Source organism: Vigna radiata, chromosome 8, assembly GCF_000741045.1.
Source record: "Vigna radiata var. radiata cultivar VC1973A chromosome 8, Vradiata_ver6, whole genome shotgun sequence".
In the NCBI taxonomy this organism is placed as follows: Eukaryota; Viridiplantae; Streptophyta; class Magnoliopsida; order Fabales; family Fabaceae; genus Vigna; species Vigna radiata.
This window is the reverse complement of record NC_028358.1, coordinates 14,360,758-14,381,652: the sequence shown is the minus strand read 5'-3', so window position 1 is coordinate 14,381,652 and position 20,895 is coordinate 14,360,758. Positions and strand designations below refer to the sequence as shown.

The following is a 20,895-nucleotide window of genomic DNA, read 5'->3' as shown; positions in this document are numbered from 1 at the left end:
TGAACAACAATAAAATTGATTTAATTCAATCCCAATGACCACTTTTTGTGGTGCAGTAAGTGGTTATGTCCTCAACTTGATGTGGTTGGTTGTGGCCTGCGTTTTGTACAACAGCAAAAGTGATTTATTCAATCCCCATGACCACATATAAGTCTTGGTGCAGTAAATGGTTATGTCCTCAGTAGTATGTGGTTATGTTTTGAACATGTTTTGAACAACAATAAAATTGATTTAATTGAATCCCAATGACCACTTTTTGTGGTCCAGTAAGTGGTTATGTCTTCAACTTATAGTGGTTGGTTGTGGACTGCGTTTTGTACAAAACCAAGAGTGATTAATTCAATCCCCATGACCACATATATGTCTTGGTGCAGTAACTGGTTATGTCCGCAGTACTTTGTGGTTATGTTTTATAGATGTTTTGAACAACAATAAAATTGATTTAATTCAATCCCAATGACCACTTTTTGTGGTGCAGTAACTGGTTATGTCCTCAGTACTATGTGGTTATGTTTTATACATGTTTTGAACACCAATAAAATTTATTTAATTGAATCCCAATGACCACTTTTTGTGGTCCAGTAAGTGGTTAATTATCCAAAAAAACGTTTCAATCTTGATTTCATTCTTAAACAATGTAATAATTATTAATTTTTTTATAAATATTTTTTATAAATCGTTTGAGCAACATGTTATTTGCCATCATGTAATGTACTCCAACAACATAAAGGTGACTTGACATAGTAAATGTTTATAAATCTTGTGCCACAAACAGTATTACTTCCTTAATTTATATACATTGTAATATGCTGAGGAAGTACTACAATAAAACTGGGTTGTTATTGTATAACATCTTTAATGCATATGAAGCAAAACCTAGCTTTATGAAAGCCCAAAATATTTTATAACGGGGCACAGTCAAAAACAAGGAACATATATTTGCTTTTTTGTCAAGAGATAAATCAATCATTTTCCAGGTATTGTAAAGTTTCTTCTTTCAATCTCCACTCACAACTGCATCACTAAAAACCTAACAATTTGGAAGCATAGCTAAAATTTCCCTTTGCCAAAAAATATGGACAACAAAGTATTCACTATAACAACATTTCATGGCCCAATTGCATAATGTCCTAATCACCCATAATGTCCTAATCAGCCATCCCGCATTTCTTCAATACCAAACTCCGATGAACATTATCTTTGTGTAATGTCCACTCACAAACCATCTGTTTTCTTAGAACTTGTAATTGATCCTGCGATAAGAATATCGTTGTTATATACACTTCAAAACCTTTAATCAAAAATGATATTGAAATAACCATATACATAAAAAATACAAACCGTTGTATAATCAGGTATTTTATTCCCATCAAATTTTGGTGTGTGGTCCCATAACTCCATATATTTAATCACCAACATACCACAATCATACCTACAAATTATACAAATATTAGAAACAAGTGGCTATATGATAGAACCCAAAAAATTGGTCATTCACAATGTCACTAACGTATTTGGTTGCACTGGCAAATCTTCTTCAATGACGTTCAATTCCTGCTCCTTATAGTTTGAGTCTATGTCAATCATATTGAATAATTCTTGCAAAGTGGCAACCTTAGAAATTCACATTAAAAAAATTATATATTATTGTAAATGTTGACTTCTAAAAGTAAAGTTTGCTTAAAAGAAAAACAGTAGTACAACACAAATTGTCTTACTATAGCCTTGTCAATTTTTTTTCTGGACCGCCTTTTGTGACCAAGGGGATCCAAAATGAACAATTCCCTTGATTGACAATTGACAGCATAGCACCACCAATGGTCATCACCAACGGAAGGCACAAACAACTACAGAACCACAACCACAAACATCAATACAATGAAGAATAATGCTATGATAAACCTATAATAGCATACAATGGAAATGATTTAATGCAAATGTACTTACAAATTGAGCTCTTAACAAAACATTCAATGCAAATGATTGTGGTTGGAACCAGTGATGGTAATCAGTTTGTGTCAACGGTTCTCGCTTTTTCTTAGGAATCTTCAGCCTTTCCATGACCATTGTCTACAAAAATTGCACCCACCAAATAAATTCAAACAATTACATCCTAAATTCCTCCAAGACTAAAATGAACAATTATAGTTTAACATAAACTAATAGAGTTTTACATACCGCAAAAAAAGGATTGAAAAAACAGCGACTAATCATTCCTGCTATGTGCAACTCATTATACACAATCATCCCTGTGGCAAACAACATAACCTACACCAATAGCTCATGAAACTTATGCACTCACATAATTGATTGTTATTGAACAACTTTTGGTTCATAACACAACTTACCATGTTATCAATTTTTGCACGCGGTTTTAAGCATTGTAAGTCTGTACAGGTCAACATGTTGTTTGACACCTCTACAAGTACTCTGAATACAAAAGAAATTCATGAAAGTATACTAAACATTTATAAATCATGATAATGTTCATTTCTTGTATAACTTACACAGCACCATCATCACAAAGCATTGAAGTGCAAGTTTTGTAAACAATTGAAAAATCAATGTTCTCATTTGTGGAAGGTGCATGAATGCCCCCATCCACAAAATTCGCAATGACTAAATCTCTTCCTTTGTCATCTGTCGAAGCTCCCTCCATACCATCATTAAAAGATGGTATCTCATTCAAATCCTCTTCTTCTAGACGTTTTATACTTCTTTCTAACTGTAGAATGCGTTACACATGATTATCCACCCTTCTCCTCAAGAGCCTTTGCTCTTCCACAACTCTATCAAACTCAGATTTCTCATTATTAAGATTAGATTTTGTCTCTCCAGAAGGAAGGGATTCCTTGATTTCCTCATTTGTCTCCCATAATATCTTAAAAAAAAAAATACAATTTTTCATTAACAACAACTCATTAAGGAAATAACATGACAAATGAAACCAACATATAAAAACAAATGGAATTACCTCACTGAGCTGAAAAGTTGATTTAATTCTTTTCCCTTTATCTTTAATGATAACCCAATCAAGTATTGGAGGATAAATGCTCCTACCACCAATATTATATAAACTTATGTGTTGCACAACCCATAACTGCAAAGTTGCTCTATATAGTTAAAAATCCTTTCACAAATATAAACATTTATTTTGTAACAATGAAATAAATAATTGTAAAAACACACCTGTAAAACTGCTGCACAACCACCCATGTGTATAGCATGTTTGTACGTTTTGCGGTTGTATATATCCGCTGCTCGATTCAAACTCCCTACTATCAAACTATATATTGCATTGGCCCAGTTATACATATGTAGTTCGTCAATGTTATCTAATAAACTAAAAGGGACACTGCTTATGACATCACTATTCCTAGGAAAATAAAATATCCCAAATGTTAACAATACATACAACCTNCAATAATTNTCAACACTTTTTATGGTTTTATATTTTTTNTCACTCAACTTTTCCATTATACTTAAAGGTGTTATGTCCTCATCATTAAAGAAGTTATTCACAATGCCACCATCATCATTTTCTAAATTAATGGTTTCACCGACATTGGACAAATCTAAAAAAAAACACACATCATCAACTGTAAAAGGGACTAAGTTCTCCCTAATCCTAAAAGCCTTATGTCCCACATCCCACCTACTAATTAATTCTAGAAGAATTGGACTAGATATAACGACTTTGTTAACTAAATCAACTAAAAATTTAAAGGGTGTGGACTTAATTCTATCCTTTTGAAAGGATGATAACGAACAATTTAATTCAACAATGGGTTGGGTTTGTACTCGATGTCTAACTCTAACATCACCCTGCAAGTATAAATCAAACCAAATCTTAGTGCATTCAATACAACAATTTATCCAATCAATAATCAATATAAACAATTACACCATACTTACCGGTTTTTTAACTTCTGTATCCATCTCAATATATCCTGCACATTTAACAAAATTAAATGAACATCAATGTATAATTAATTTATTTAAATCTTGGTTTCTGAGTTGAAGGTAACAACCACAACTTTGTTTAGGTCTCAGGGGATACTCAGATAAAACAGAAACACCAAAACTAATAAAACTATTTGGCAGCTTAATTTTCTTCCTAAGATGTTTTTCTTCCATTTATGCGATTCTCCTGTTTATATATTTATTATAACCTCTACACTAAAGAAGAATAGAATTCATCTAAATTCCCATGTCCCAACCAATGGGTGTCTCACCCTGTCTTTCTTTCTTTCTCTCCCTAAAAATCTTAGCTTTCATAGACAGAAGGGATATACATTAAACTTAAACAAAGCTGCAAAATATCCAAATTAGGAACCTAGAGAATCCTACGAGTAAAAAATAAACATCTCAAATGTAACTGAAATTTGAATTCTATTCAGCAGAAATGCCATCATCTATGGTTACATATATGCAAAAGCGTTTCATCATCACAAGAATGCAAATACCAATCAAACACAAAGAACCAGAAGTTTAGGATTCTACAAAATCAGCACAAAAGAAAAATTGAATTTAATGTATAACACTAACAGTAAGCTTCAAACACAAGCCGACCACTAAATAAGAGATTATACAGCTTGCTTAAACATAAACGAAACAGAAAGCACATTGAAACTATCCTAGAGAAAATAAAGGGATTAAGAGAGGATAAACAATTGGTTCACATGAAAGAAATAGATAAGTTCAAGAGTCAAGAGCTGAAACCAAGAATTCATTTACGTAATCAGCCGTAATAAATTAAAAGAACGGCCATGATTAAAAAAAATGTTTGCCAAAAATATTACAGATAATAATCACTAGCAAATCACTAGCAAATATTACAGATAATAATCTTAAAAACAATCTCTGTATATTATGAGAAAAAAAGTTACAGAAACAACAGTACTTTATGGAAAATTTTTAATTCTATCTATTGCCTTGATTTTTAACAAATATCTTCCCACTGTTCTCATAACCAAAACACCACCACGGCCAATCAAGTTCTTACATGAAAAATTATCAATGTCTTTCTGAAGCTCTCCAATTTTTAACCAAATCGACATCGTATTACGCCTCAATCTACGCGCCTACACAGTTCTTCCTCACGATCAAAATCAAACTGAAAAGTCTCAAGCTTTTTCCTCATGTGGTTCCTGTCGCACCACACATAAAGCCCCAACAGAGAAGGCATCACCAGCAAAGCCACTCCAGCTCCCGTCAACCCAAAAACAAGATCTTGGTGACTCTTTCCCCCAGAACCCCCCGTGAATAAACCGGAATGCTAAAATATCACATACAAAAACTACAGAAGCTACGAGAGAAAAAAATTCAAAACCCTTACCTCAAAGCTACACACGACAGACGCGACAAAAATCGAAACGCCAAATGAAATCCTCCACAACCCTCAACTTCACTGCCACCAAAAGCCTCAACAACCAACGATTGAACCGCTCAAATACAAAAATGGCAAACAACTGCACCAATGAAGAACGATGGAGAAGGTTTTTTCAAACAAAACCTAAATGGGATTTTGGACGGAGAACCCAAACAAGACTAAAACATTTATTTACATTATTCCACTTTTACCCTCGATCAGAATTTCAAATTTTTTAAAAAAAACTGACGTAGACCGTGTTAAATGAGTGTAAGTGACACGTAGGCGTGTCAAGGTACCGCTACTCTCTTCCAAAAGCGTAGCTTAATTGGTTTGGACGTTACCCCCTGCAGCTCACTTGTTCCCTACACTTCTCCTTTCCATTTTTACCCTTTGCTCTATTTTTTCTATTCATATTTTATCTTTTAATAAAAATTTATATTTAGAGTTAAAATTTTATGATTTCATTCACTCACCCCCACATAATCTATTCTCTTTTTATCTAAATTTATCTGAATGCTTTCATCTTTCTTCTTTCTTTCTATAAATTCTTTCTAGTATTTTTGTTTATTGTTGTAGTGTGATATTTTCTTTTTATTTGAATGCTTTTATCTTTACTCTTTCTTCCTAAAAATTCTTTCTGATTAAAAAAATTACCTGAAAGAATTGTTGTCAAAGTTCAATTATTATGTCTCTCTCGGTTGGTTGGTGGTGCTCTGTTAGAGCTTTAACAAGGAAGCAGTGTAAGTGTTAAAAAACGAGCATCCGTCGACGCATGACAACATCCGTTTAAGGCGAGACAAACATGAAGATCATGCATACCAAAGAAGACCAGAAGTGCTGCTCTTACAAAAGAAACACCAAACCAGCTTCTTGCTCCTGCAAATAAAACAAAACAAAAAATGTAAAAAACCACACTAAGTAAACTTAACGAACTCGAGAAAAGGGCAAAGAAAAACACGCAAACCATGCTTTACATCTAGAGTTAACTGAAAAAACATTACAAAGTATTCAACATAGTAATACAAACCATAACAAAAGAACATATTCTTGAAGATGATAATAAAAATAAATAAATAAATAAACGATGCGGATTGCGCTACTGCACAGATGCAATTTGAAAAAAAAAATAAGGGTTAATTTTCATAGCAGGTTTTAAAAATTGGGGTTATGCGGTCGAAATCGAGAAGTTACGAGCAAAACAAGGACAGAAATCTCTTGCTTACCAAAAATTTTCTCCTGCAAGAACCAAAGGAAACTAAATCGAATCTGGCAAAAGAAAAATTCGACGAGGGAAAAAGAATATGAAGTTAGTAAAGAGAGTATGGGTAGGAAAGAAAGGAAGAAAAGAAATGAAGCGGCAGAACACAAATTGAGGAGAAAACCTTACTGGAGCAAAAGGGTGGGTGCAGATCGTTCTCCTCTGAGACGAAACTATTCCCTCCATGCGCGGACTGTGGGCTCTTTAGTATCGAGCGCGTCGAGAAAGAACCCACCTGGTAGAGGAAGGAAGATATGCACCTGGTACAGCGACACACCACCGCGATACACCACCGCACCACCACGAACAATAAGAAGACACCGTACCGCAGCACCACTAAGAGCAAAGCTACGCACAGGAAAGCGAGAGTTTGGATGACAAGTAGCAAAACAGGAGGTGGAAAGAAGAGAGATCACGGACATGAGAGGAGGAGGCAGATCTCGGGGGGTGGGCGGAAGAGACTGACAGAGTAAAAGTAAACATTTAGGGTTAGGGGTTAGATAAATAACATTAAAAAAAATAAATAAAAAGGTTAAAAAAGTAAAAGAAAAGGTTGTTTTTGTAATTAAAAAAAAATTGAGGGGGTAGAGGGAGTAGATGGGGAGGTGGAGGGAACAACACCCAATTGGTTTTCAGCACACCATCATCGCTCAACTCAATTTATTCTTGTTTCAGGCCAAATACACAAAAGTGCGTTTCTTTCCATTTCAGCGCTGATCCAATTCAAGTTTCTTCATCCTCTGCCAGCAAGATTAAAACATTGGGCTTTTTGACAACGCTGACACAACAGCAGCTTCAAGAATCAGCCATATCTAGCCCATTATATTTCTTCAGCCCTTAATCTGCATAAAAGAAAGAATTTAAGAGTTAGATATAAATAAAGTCTCACATCAGAAAAAAAAAAAAAAAATGAATGAGTTTATATACATATAAGATACCTTCATTGATAAGAGACATTTTGGGATGATATCTCCAAAAGCACTCTAAAAGGAAATTGGTAATATCTTGTTTAGAGCCAAATATTCAAACGAAGAACATGAATCAATTTTTTATTATAATATACTAATAATATATATATATATATATATATATATATATATATATATATATATATTCTTTTCTTTTTTCACATAATGTTTTTTCTCTTATAGATTTTGTTCCACATTAAAGTTTCAATTTGATTATTTTTTCTTGAACAGATTAAATTTTATGATTCAATTCGATTTGTTTTCCACAAATAACTTGATCACAAATTAAGACACAGGCGAAGACAATTACCTAGTTCTAATACAAACAAGAGCACCATTTTCTAAAAGGTCATCNAGACATTCAAATTATTCCCTTAGAAAAATTCCAATAGTATAATTGAGAGGCATGGTATGTCGACAATAATTGGTAATATATTATTATTTTTTCAAAACTTTTACAATGTACAAATTGATCAAAATCATCAAAAGGAAAATTGATATATAGGTATGCATATAAGTATGCATATAAACAACATTGATCAATATATGTACTAGGTTACTCTTCTTTTCATGTACTTTCTTCCTATCTAATATAATATGCAATACACGTGATTCAATATTAATTATACAATCATCAGATATTTGTTACACCTAATATTCTATAGGTACATTGTGCAAGCTACAACTTATTATACTTTTTGGAGAATAAAGCACTTAATATATTTTTTTTATAAATATTCGACTAAATGGTTAGTTATACGTAAAGAAGTTCTTTATAGTGAATCATAGTTTTCAATAAAAACAAATTATCTAACCTCACTACAAAAATATTGTATTATAGTAGGAGTTTTTCTTTTTCACAATTACTCTTTCTCTGTTTTTTTTTTTTTTATTTCTTTGTAGTTTGTATCACTTATATGTTTTTTGCACACGCGAATAAGATTTGTATGAACATAATCGATAGGCACAAAAAGCACAACCCTACATCTTGCACGAAACCACCTGCGGCGGTGCAATACTGTGTCGGTAGAGTCACCAACAATGTCGCCTGAAAGCTATTGATGAAATTTATTTTTTTTCTATTGATGATTTTTTTTTAAAGCATTTCCTAACACTTCCGATTTCTATAATGATAAGGGTTTCTCTGCATCGTCTATTGGAATCTCAAATAGCACTACTCCAAAAGAAGCAAGCAATGGTTTATTCAGGTGGTGTTGGATTTAAAATTGAAAGCATTGATGATCTCATATACTTTGCAAATGCATTTGGAGCAATCCGATTAAGGTAACTGGAACTACTTCTTACTTGTACATTGTTGCCTCTGAAATTTTTTCATTATTATTTTTTTGTTGTGAAAGCATTTTATGGCCTGATTTAGAATTTACGACCATTCATGTCATGTTATTGTAATGGTTTCTATTGATAGGGGGAGCTTTAACCTCTTTATATCTTTGGTTTTGATGATGAACAATAAAATGTTTTTAATGGGTTCTTGCATAAAAAAGGGCATAACAAATGTTTTATCTTTAGCTTGTTTGTGTTAGATATGTAAAACCATTATTGTTGAATTAATCATGCTTAAAACATATAGATAATCTCATTTCTGGTTGCCTCCTAGTAGCGCTTGTTTAACGTCACGAGCTTGACTCAAACCTGTTTAGTACTTGTCAGTAAGTGCAAATCTCTCAAACACCCATCAGTAGGTGTACCTTTCGGGTATCCTTTAGTAGATACCTAAATCTTCTAGCATCCCTTAGTAGATCTTAACCCAGTAGCATTCACCAGTAAATGCTGACAGTGACATCCATCAAAAGATGCCTATTCACCGTCCTCTTTCATAACAACATCCATCAGTAGATGTTGTAGAAGCATCCATCAGTAGATGTTATCATCACTGCCATCAGAAGCAGTATATAACCTAAAAAAACTTAAACACACAAAAAAAAAGAAAAAAAAATCAAATCCAAATCACACAAATAATTAAAAAGAAAAGGTTAGAAACTGGTTTGCCTCCTAGTAAGCGCTCTTTTTATGTCACTAGCTTGACCCGGTAGAGTTCAAACATCCATTAGTAGGTGTTGATACTCCCCTTGCTTGATATTCTTTTTTTTTTCCTCTTCCTGCTGAATTTCTTCATAAAGTTGAGAACACCAAGCACATATTTCCATGTTTCAATCATAGGAACTTTAATCTCCAATTTCTTGAAGATCTCCATAAAGCACTTAAACTTATTTTCCTTCCTATGATTTTTCTTCTAATGAGGAATGGGTTTTACATATGATCTTTTCTTCTTTCCTCTCTTCCTCTTTTCCTCAATCTTTTCCTCCCCCAACTTTCTCTTTTTCTCTTTTCTTCTTTTCTTCTTTATTTTCACATATTTTTTCTTTTTTTCTTTTTTCTCAACCACTTATTTTTCTTTCTCCTCATCTTTCTCTCCCTCACTCAACCTTTCTGTTTCTTCTTCCTCTATCTTTTCCTTATTTTTCTCTATTTTTTTCTCCTCTATCTTCTCCTTAGCAACAACATTTTCTGTTTCTATCTTCTCCTCATCAACAACCTCATCAATTTGTGTCTCCAAATTCCTGAAGGTAACTTCATAACTCTTGGAATCGTACTTCTCCAAGAATTTGTCGAACTTTTCATTAAAGCTTTTGAGTTGTTCCACCACATCAGCTACCTGTTGGCATAGTTGTTGATCATACTCCCACATTTCTATTGGTGAAAAGTGTTGTTGTTGCCTCTCTTCTATGCTTCTATGAGAAAAAATCTTGTATACATGTCCTGTGGAAAAAGTTCATCATTCTTTGTATTCTCCTTTATGCTTTTAACATGGTATACTTCCAAATTCATGATTCTCTGAAGAAGTTCATCAGACTCTGTATTTTTCTTAATCGGAGTAAATTGTTGCTCAACAACTTGCTCAAATTGGCTTTGATCCATGTATGAGTGAGGTTCCCACCAGTGGTTGAACTCATTTTGGTAGAATTGAGTATCCATATAGTCAAATTCTTGTCCATACTGCATTCTGCAAACGTTAGGTACAAAACCCTAGAAAACATTTATTAGAACAAAAATAAAAATAAACATAAAATCAAGCCAAATTCAATCAATTTACACTACTCGAAAAAGTTAAACCTCGAGTCCCCAGCAATGGCGCCAAAAACTTGTTGACTCTCTGGCAAGTGTACCAGATCGTTTCAAGTAATATAATTGGTAAAACCCAATATCGTTCTTCCCAAGAGACTCGAAGGCCTTATCGTTCGTGCAAATTGAAATCGTAAGACTTGTAAAGAAAATTAATTGGTGGAAATGCAAAAACACAAAATAAACATGCAAATGCGGTTGATTCAATTGACGAGAAAAAGACTATGGATGAATGAAGTTGTTGGGGGTTTACGATTTCATCTTATCCGCTCTCTCTTATCCACTTCTCTCATTTAATTTGCTTTGTTATCTAATTGTCATGCAAACTTTCTTAGTCTACACTTAACCCGATCCCTCGGCGAAAAGAGCCTATTACTAATTATTTGCTTTCTATCCCTAGCCTCTCCTAGTAATTAATAACGCGTTAAGAACAGAAGCAAAAACAATTGATCGTCCTACCCCCTATCCCTAGGTGGTATTGCTTAATCAAGGAATTTCTCACCAATTCATGACAGTACCGTACATTCCCGTATCAATAAAGACAAACAACAGTTATCGAATGATTTAAACGATAAAAGCTTTAAGTGGAGATGAGAACCCAACAATTGATAATCAAAGCATACGACAAGCATATAAATAACAAGAGTTTCAATAAAAGATAGTTTCCAAAGATTACATTGTTTCCCCCAACAACAAAAGGGTTTAGTTCACCATTGTCATGGTGAAACTAGATGAAAAATGATGGAAGAATGGAAGAACAAACCCTAGATAGGATAAAAAGGAGCCTAAGCATCCAAGAGATCTTCTCCAAGGAGTGAAAATTAGGTCTGGCCGCCCTCTTTTGTCAAAAGAATGATTTTGAAGTCGCAATAAGGTTATTTATAGTTGAGGAGCGTCACATAAAAAAGGCCCAAGCCGAGCAGACAACCGTCCGGCATCACACTTATACCGCTCGATGGTTTGTCCATAGTCGCGCTACCGCCCGACGGTGAGTTCCACCGCCCGGCGGTTTGCCCCTTGTCGCAAAACCACCTAACGTCGTCGCCTGGGTGCCAGACAGTGGCTTCTCCTTTTATTTGGCCGCCCAGCAGTGGATTTTGGCGCTGACGGTTCCTAGACTCTTCTTTTCTCATTTTTCTTCGTCTTTCTTGAGTCTAAGACCTTCATCTTCAATTCCATTCTTCACTTTCATAAAAAATGCTACAAAACAATGCAAAACAAGCATAATATCGCTAAACACAACTTTTGACTCTCGACTGACTCAATTTATGTGTTTTGCTTGATTCTAAGCTCATTCTAAGTCTTAAAGGGTGTAATTTGGTCTCAAATGACATGAAAATAACTGTTTTTCAACCGTTATCAGTCTACCATTGAGATATCTTCATAAGCCTTTTATGGTTAGGAGAGGAAGGGATATGTCGATGATGCCTATGCGTCATCGTCATCCAGGGATCGGGGGTCATTCGAGTAGAGGTTGGATTTTGTAAATAGTTAGGGGAAAGGAGTGCCCATACAACTAAGGAGATTCGGCGTCGACAAAACTATCAAAAAGGATGAGCATAACCTTCTAGAAAGTTTTTCAAGTGGCGTAAGGATTTGATGGACCTTGCCAGTCGGAGCTACATATTAAGGAACAACGTGAAAGATGATGTTGTCCATCTACATGCGTGTTGGGGCAGCGATCAAATGTGTCAAGATAAGGAGAATTCAAAGTTGGATTTCTTTTTTTTTTTTTACTCATGTCTCTTCACGGACTTGTTCATGCGCATACCGCTTGAGGACTTTCAAGTTGGGGTCCTACAGGAGTTGAACTTTTCTTAAACTGATTTTTGTCGCCTAAAATCAAAGCAAACTCAATTTACCCACTAATGCAGTAAAGGGATAACCAAGGATCAATCCAAAGACTCAACTATGATTAAGTCTAAAGTGTAAAGTTTAGTCTTGTATTTATTCTATTAACTATTAACTAAACAAACAAGGTAGGGAAAAGAATTTTATTTGAAAACAAAGAAATTTAAGGAGAAAATAGTAAAGAAATCAAATCTGTTTAAAATGGAAGTAAAAGGAAAAAAATGCAGTAAAAGAATTTAAATCTAAAATTTAAACTAAAGTATGAAATCAAAACAGAACCTCAAATTAGAAATACAAAGGCTAACTATATAGAAGAAATAAGCAAAAATGGATATAATCTGGAAAGTAAATGAACAATATAATGAACAGGAAATTAAACAATGGTTAAAACATTAAAGCAGAAGCAAAAGTTTAACATTCTAACCTAAAATACCTAAATTAATGAGTAAGAACAGAATTGGTTGATTAGAACAATGAACCAGAATAAAAAGTGCCAAATTTAGTGTAAAAAAGCAGTCATTTACCACTCAGGAAGACATCCTGGACAGTCATACACACTGTGTGGTATTTAAGTTCCAAATCAAAACCTACACAAAGTTACAGGTTAAAACCTTATACTGCATACCAAAACAAACGTGTTAATTGAAGGTGTAATTGAGAAATAGGAAAAGAACGTGAAGATTGAAGAGATAAGATGAACATACCAGGGAGAATTTGAGTTTAAGGGGTTGGAGACAGAATGTTTCGTACTATAGTGATAAAAATCGCCCAAGGGTACCCTTCGGCAGAGTCCTCGACGCCTCGCCGCCTTGACTTCGCCGCTCAGCCCAAGCAGGGAAAGACGCTACACCAACACGAAGTAGGGAAAGATTGTGATGCGGGGAGGGAGAGAATTAGGGTTTAAATAATGAAGGCACCGGGAGGGAGGGAACAACTGGTAGAGCTGTCAAAACGGGTAACCCGGCTCGACCTAGCCCAGCCCCCCACAGGTTGGTCATTTAGTGAGCCAATTCAATCCGGCTCATTTATTAGCGAGTCAGAAAAATCTAAACCCGGCTCGACCCACCACGGGTTGGTGGGTAAACGGGTTGGCTCACTAGTCCATTTAATTAGAGCTTTTTTTAAATAAAAAAATTACAAACTTTCTATATTCAAATTTAAACAAATTTCACTCCAAAAAAATGATGTTAAACTGAAGACAATTCAAAATAATAACAAAAAGTACCATATAATCCAAATGTCATCCAAAAACAAACACAAAAAACATAAAAAAAGAACTGCTCCTTGAAGAATTTCAGTGAAGAAATGAGAGTAACAACACCGTAAATGAGAGCAAGTTTCGTGAGAGTGATTTGTGAGAACAAATGTTACTTTTTTGGTATCCACAATGAGTGAAGAGAATATTTTATTTTTTACGGTTTCATAAATAAAATAATAAATTAAAAATATAAAATTAGGTAGGTGGGTTGACGGGTAAACCCAACCGGCCCACCACGGCTTCAACCTGCATGAGTCGGGTTTAAATGAGTCGAATTGAAATCTGACCCGCATAAAAAAAATTCAATTTTTTCAAATCCAATCAGGCCCTAACCCATGGTGAACTGGATTGACTCGCCGGTTGTAACCCATTTTGACGACTCCAAATGGGTAGTAAATATGTAAATATTATGGCTGGTATTATTAAATAACGGTCGAAAAATTATTCTTAAAATAAAAAAATTATATTTTAAAAGCGATTTTTGTTATTAACCGTAAGAAAGTTTTAAAATAAAAAAAAAATACATACAGCTTAGTCATAAATCATTAAAAAATATTTGAAGTTTTTAAAATCGTGGAAAAATAACCTTTCTTAAAATCTATTATTTTTATAGTGCATATTGATCAACTATGAGTCTTTAGATGATAGTTAAAGATAATAATGAATATAAAAAGGAATCAATCATGAAGTATCTTATAAAGTAATAGCACAATAATAAGAAAAAAAAAAAGGAAAGGTAAAAGCACAAGATTACTTTATTCAATACTAAAAACAATTTATAACTTTGCTTCGTGTGTTCTAAATCTTTCTACTTATTGTATTATATTTTTAATAAAATATCAATAAAGGAAATGTTAATATGTTTAAAAGCATGTATTTAACAAATTTACAGCATGGTTATAAATATTTAGTTTAAAATAATAAAAAAATGAAGTTAATAAAGTGACGGCAATGATAATGATATTTTGACAACACTTTTTCACAACCTTTTTGACAACGAGACACATGTCATCATTTTGTTAGTTTATTTGAATTTATGTTTAAAAAATATTTAAAACAGACCAATCACAAGCTGTCAAATATACGTTGTAAAAAAGTTGTTAAAAATAATGTTCTTAAAAAAGTTTTTCCAATAAAGTATTGATGACCATGGACATTGATAAAAAAAAAAATCACACTTCAAATATCTGACTTTTCAAATGTGTTGAAAAGAGGTTTATGTCTCCTCTTTATCACTTCAAGATATCATTGTATTTCCATTTCTGAAGCATACAATCTATCTTGCAATTTCATTTTGTGAATAAGAATTTAGAAGATGGCTGAAGCAGTAATTGAAGTTGTGCTAGGAAATTTGAACTCACTTGTTCAAAAAGAATTGGGACTGTTTTTGGGTTTTGATCAAGACTTAGAAAGGCTTGCCAGCGTGTTCACCACAATCAAGGCTACCCTTGCTGATGCTGAAGAGCAACAATTCTCCAGCAGATCTATAAAGGATTGGCTACAAAAGCTAAAAGAAGCCGCTTACATTCTTGATGACATTTTGGACGAGTGTGCCTATGAAGCATTGAGATTGGAGTACCAAGGAGTCAAACTTTGTCCATCAAACAAGGTAAAATGCTCTGGCTTGTCCACTTTTCATCCCAAGCGTACTGTTTTCCGTTATAAAATAGCCAAGAAAATGAAAAGGATATGCGAGAGATTGGAAGAAATTGCTGATGAAAGGACTAAGTTTCATTTGGCCGAGATGGTTCCTGAGAGAAGAAGTGGAGTAATTGAGTGGCGCCAAACAAGCTCATTCATTTCCGAACCACATGTGTATGGAAGAGAAGAAGATCGGGATAAACTTATAGATTTCTTGGTTCATGATGCTTCTCATGATGAGAATCTATCAGTCTATCCAATCATAGGTTTAGGTGGACTTGGAAAAACAACACTTTCCCAACTCATCTTCAATCATGAGAGGGTAAGAAAACACTTTGAACCAAGAGTTTGGATATGTGTTTCGGAAGATTTTGGTTTGAGGAGAATGACCAAAGCTATCATTGAAGCAGTGTCTGGGCATGCCTGTGAAGATTTAGATCTAGATCCACTGCAAAGAAAACTTCAAGATCTGCTCCAAAATAAGAGGTATTTGCTTGTTTTGGATGACGTATGGGACGATGATCCAGAAAGTTGGGAGAGGTTGAAATCAGTTTTGGTTTGTGGGGCGTTGGGTGCCTCCGTTTTGGTGACTACTCGTCTTACAAAGGTTGCTGCAATCATGGGAACAGTGCCACCTCATGAATTATCAAATCTATCTGACAATGATTGTTGGAGATTGTTTAAACACAGAGCTTTTGTAGCGGATGAAGTAGAACTGGAGGAGCTTGTAGTGGTAGGTAAGGAGATAGTAAAGAAATGTGGGGGAGTTCCTCTGGCAGCAAAAGTGCTAGGAGGTCTTCTACGCTTCAAAAGAGAGGTAAGAGAGTGGCTCAAAGTTAAGGAAAGCAACATCTGGGGTTTAACGCACAATATAATGCCTGCCTTAAGATTAAGTTACTTGAACTTACCTATACATCTTAAGCAATGTTTTGCTTATTGTGCAATATTTCCCAAAGATGAAAGAATAGAAAAGCAATATTTAGTTGAACTTTGGATGACTAATGGATTCATTTCCTCCGATGGAAAGTTAGATGCTGAAGATGTTGGTGATGGTATCTGGAATGAATTGTACTGGAGATCATTTTTTCAAGACATTGAGAAAGATGAATTTGGCGAAGTTGAAAGTTTCAAGATGCATGATCTTGTTTATGATCTTGCACAATTTGTTGCAGAGGAGGTTTGTTGTATCACAAACGACGATGACATACATGCTTTATTTGAAAGAAAAAGAATCCACCATTTATCAGACTATGGATGGGAGTTTCATCCAGCTCAGTTGCATCAAGTGAAATCTTTAAGGACTTACTTAGGAAAAAATGTCCAACTTTCTCCGGACGTGGTGAAATGTTATTCTTTAAGGCTGCTTCAGTTTAAACCACGGAAAGAATTGTTATCTGCAATTGGTGATTTGAAACATCTAAGGTACTTAAATCTTTCTCATGGTAATTTCCAAACTCTTCCAGAATCCCTATGTAGATTACTGAATTTACAGATACTGAAATTAGATTATTGTTATACTTTCAAAAAGTTGCCTGACAGTTTGGTACGCTTAAAAGCCCTGCAACAACTGTCTCTTAAAGACTGCAAGTTGCTATCACGCTTGGCACCTTATATAGGGAAGTTAACTTCCTTAAGGAATTTATCCATGTACTTAGTTGGCGAGGGAAGAGGGTTCTTGTTAGCAGAATTGGGACCACTAAAGCTTAAAGGATGTATTGACATCAAACATCTAGAGAGAGTGAAAAGTATGAATGATGCCAAAGAAAGCAATATGTCAAGTAAGCAGCTGAATAAGTTGACGTTGAGATGGAAGGGTTTCAGAGAGGGGGAGTTAGCAAGAAATGACGAGGAGGTTCTTGAAGCCCTTAAACCATGTAACCAGACTCTCCAGAGTTTGAGACTGGAAGGTTACCAAGGTCTCAATTTCCCACAATGGATGTCTAGTCCTTGTTTCAAAAGTTTAACTTATCTAAAGCTGTGGTTTTGCAGAAACTGTATAAAACTTCCGGTGTTGAGGAAATTACCTTCGCTAAAGAGGCTAGTGATAGGTGGGGCAAAATATGTAAAATACGTGCAGGAAGAGTCCAACGATGATGATGATCATGTTGCTTTCATGGCTCTAGAATATCTATCATTAGAAAGTCTTCCAAGCCTAATAAGGTTATCAAGTGAGGATGGAGAAAACCAATTTCCGTGCCTTTTCACACTTAAAGTTAACGATTGTCCAAACTTTTCTCTGCATGGTTTGCACTCTCTCAAGACATTAGAAATTATGAGGCTTCCTAAGTTGAAAGTGTGGCCAGGTTTGCAATGCTTAACCTCTCTTGAGGTTTTGGGGATTACCGGATGTGATGAGGTGGAAGGTTTACAATATATGACTGCATTAAAGAAGTTATCACTGAGGAATCTTCCAAACATGGAATCCTTGCCTGACTGCTTTGGAGAGCTTTCCTTGCTTCGTGAATTAAGCATTGTTGGGTGTTACAAGTTGATGCGTCTTTCAACAAGCCTAAGCCTTAGTAGTGTGGAAGTATTGAGTATTCTAGATTGCAATCTTGAGTTAAGCAAACGATGTGAGAAGGAAAACGGAGAGGACTGGCCCATAATAGCTCACATTCCCCATCTCTATGTCTAAATAGCCCATGGACTGCTGCTACATTGCTTCCTATATCAAAAGAATAACGTATATTTACTATCTATATTTACAGGATTTGTATTATGGTTTAATTAAATTTAAAGTGTCTCATAAATTTATATATTTTTAATTAAGTTTTTAATATTTTTTAATTAATTATTTAAATATTGGCTTAATACCTATTTTGGTCCCTCGAAAGAGGGGTTTTGTTCAAAATCATCCTACCTATTTTAAAATGTATCAAGTAGTTCCACTTTTTAAAAAAACTGTGCAAGTTAGTCCTTTTGGCTAACTCCGTTAAAAATTTAACGTCAGAGCTGACCCCCTAGACCAAGGTTTATTACATGTCACTTATAATTGAATTGGTGACAGTGTGGTGGCAGTTTCAGGTTTTTTACGTGTGAAATTAAAATAAAAATGTTATCCAATTTTGTGATAAAAAAATTTGGGTTAGGTTAAAATGAAATTGGGGTTTCTTTTTACAGAAGTTAAAAAGAGGGGTTAGGGTTTGTTAGGAGAAAGGAATGACTTCTTCTCAAGGATGTTCATCTTGTTCGAATAGATTGAGCAAAGGGTCTCTACGTTCCTCCCATGGTGGTGGTTGGAGGGGAGGTGGGTTGATTCCTATTTGTTACTATGGTGACATTGCTGTAACCAAAGTCGCGAGAACTATAAAAAATGGTGGCAGAAGTTTTTGGGGATGTCCTCATTACAAGGTTTGAAGTATTCCCTTTTCAGTTTATGTTCCCTTCACTCTATGTATTTGTTGATAGATTCCCTCACTTGGTGAATAACAGGCTAGCTATTCAAGTGGGAGCTCGTGTAACTTTTTCAAATGGTGTTCTGAAGAAGACGTTGATGAAAAAGACTGTACAATTGCGAGGCAAAGGAGGATAATTACTGATATGGAAAATGTAGTCAAGGGTTTGCAGAAAAAGATGAAATGTGTAGTTGTAGCTTTGTTTGTTTCTTTTGTACTGAACCTTGTGATGTTGAGGTTCTGTTTAGTTTGATGTGGTAAGGTGGGCAAAGTGGGCGTGTATGTGTACATTAGTGGATACCATTCACCATTGACCTTTAATGCCAGTTATTCAGTGTTTTGGTTCATGTAATGGTTCATGTTTTGGTTCAGTTGTGCAGTGTATTATTTACCATTGACCAGTGCCAACTTTAATGCCACTTATTCAGTGTTTCATGTTTGAATAAGTCCCTAATTTGCTTTAAAATTTTTCAAAATAGTCCTTATTGTATATGATGATGATGACAGGATTGTTAACCAAAATACATAAATAAAGTTGTTCCAACAGAGTACATAAGCAAAATAGAGTCTTAAATAAAGTACTTACATTATCACAGTACATAAGCAAAATAGATCATTATGAGATTACATAAGCAAACCACATCCATGAATTAGTTCTAGAAGTGTTTTTTATTATCAAAATCAACCAAAATATATCATTATGAGAGTACATAAGCAAACTACATCCATGAATTAGTTCCAGCAGTGTTTTTGACTATCAAAGTCAACCAAAATAGATCATTATGAGAGTACATAAGCAAACTACTTAAATAAAGTTGTTCCAGCAGTTTGACCATCAAAGTCAACCAAAATACTTCATTATGACACAGTACATAAGCAAAATACTTAAATAAAGTTGCACCACAGTACTACATGACTAACTAAGTACGTTTTCTTCTAAAATCTAATTTTTTTCTCAACGTTGGTGGTGCCTGTGATACTGCAAGAGATTAGGTACTTGGTGGTGCTTGTGATGCTGCAGGAGATTAGTTACTTGGTGGTGCCTGTGATGCTGCAGGAGATTGGGTAGTTGGTGGTGCCTGTGATGCTGCAGGAGATTGGGTAGTTGGTGGTGCTTGTGATGCTGCAGGAGATTAGCTATTCTAAGGTGGCTGTGATGGTTGAGTTTGGTTTGCTGTTTCTACTGGCTGGGGACGAAAATGGCAATTGTTTTTGTTGTGGCCCCACTAGTGGAAAAACACCCTTTTATAACGTACAAATTTGACCTTTTATAACGTAGTTACTGTAGATATAGTTCTGGGCGATATAATAAGTTCAACATATTATAACGTAGTTTCTGAAGTACGTTATAATATGCGCAGTTTATTATAACGAAATTCCACTTCTACGTTATAATATGTGCAGTTTATTATAACCAACTTCCATTCTTACGTTATAATATGGGCAATTTATTATAACCAACTTCCATTCTTACGTTATAATATGGGCAGTTTATTATAACCAACTTCCATTCTTACGTTATAATATGGGCTATATAATGACATAAAGACGTTTCTACGTTATAATATGTGTGTTTTAAAAAAAATTGATTGTTAATTTAACATCCAATGAAATTATAATTTCCTGTATTATCATCTTATCCAATCTTATCCAATCGCTTTATAATCAATATCACTCCAAATAAACAAATTTAATGAAACAAAATAGAATTCATTTCAAACTTTAAATAGTCTAATAATATTTAATACATCGTTTGTGCATAAAAGTATATATTAAATCCAAATGTACATATACTATTGAATTGTAGCCAAGTTTCTACTAATACTTAAAATAAAAGATGCCCAGTTCCTTCTAATGTCGTCAATGACTGCAACTTCCATGGGAGATGAATCATTAAAGATCTACAAATAAAATAAAACAATAGAGTTAAAACAATATTGTAATAAATAGTTGGATAAGTATTTTGTTAGTATTTTAATACCTCTTTCCATGATTCAATAATGTTT

The 20,895-nt window shown here is 34.4% G+C and overlaps 2 protein-coding genes across 4 annotated transcripts in view; one reads left to right on the top strand and one right to left on the bottom strand.

Moving 5' to 3' along the window:
• Nucleotides 1-1,148: 1,148 nt before the first annotated feature.
• Nucleotides 1,149-2,659, bottom strand: LOC106770269 (ubiquitin-like-specific protease 1A). The gene is made up of 8 exons (XM_014656086.1): nt 2,508-2,659; nt 2,349-2,430; nt 2,179-2,268; nt 1,948-2,070; nt 1,719-1,847; nt 1,511-1,614; nt 1,342-1,432; nt 1,149-1,253 (listed from the first exon to the last, which is right to left on the bottom strand). The coding sequence occupies exons 1-8, from the start codon at nt 2,657-2,659 to the stop codon at nt 1,149-1,151; spliced, it is 876 nt and encodes a 291-aa protein (XP_014511572.1).
• Nucleotides 2,660-15,065: 12,406 nt separating this feature from the next.
• The window catches only part of LOC106771013 (putative disease resistance protein RGA3), an 8,534-nt gene continuing 2,704 nt past the window's right edge, over nt 15,066-20,895 (top strand). Inside the window, exons 1-2 of one of the 3 annotated variants that reach the window (XM_014656892.2) lie at nt 15,066-16,916; nt 18,927-19,327. In XM_014656892.2, the coding sequence (XP_014512378.1) occupies nt 15,169-16,916; nt 18,927-19,026 (1,848 nt within the window). In that variant the 5' untranslated portion in view covers nt 15,066-15,168 and the 3' untranslated portion in view covers nt 19,027-19,327. Of the gene's footprint in view, nt 18,194-18,926; nt 19,328-20,895 lie in introns of those variants that run through there. The other 2 variants (XM_022785067.1, XM_014656891.2) reach the window with 2 other exon arrangements.

Coding starts and splice junctions, on each gene's coding strand:
- LOC106770269 (XM_014656086.1), bottom strand. CDS start 2,659: ATGGAGGGAGCTTCGACAGATGACAAAGGAAGAGATTTAGTCATTGCG. Junction 2,071..2,178: donor TTTTCAATCCTTTTTTTGCG/GTATGTAAAACT, acceptor CAATTTTTGTAG/ACAATGGTCATGGAAAGGCT. Junction 1,615..1,718: donor AAAAAATTGACAAGGCTATA/GTAAGACAATTT, acceptor TGAATTTCTAAG/GTTGCCACTTTGCAAGAATT.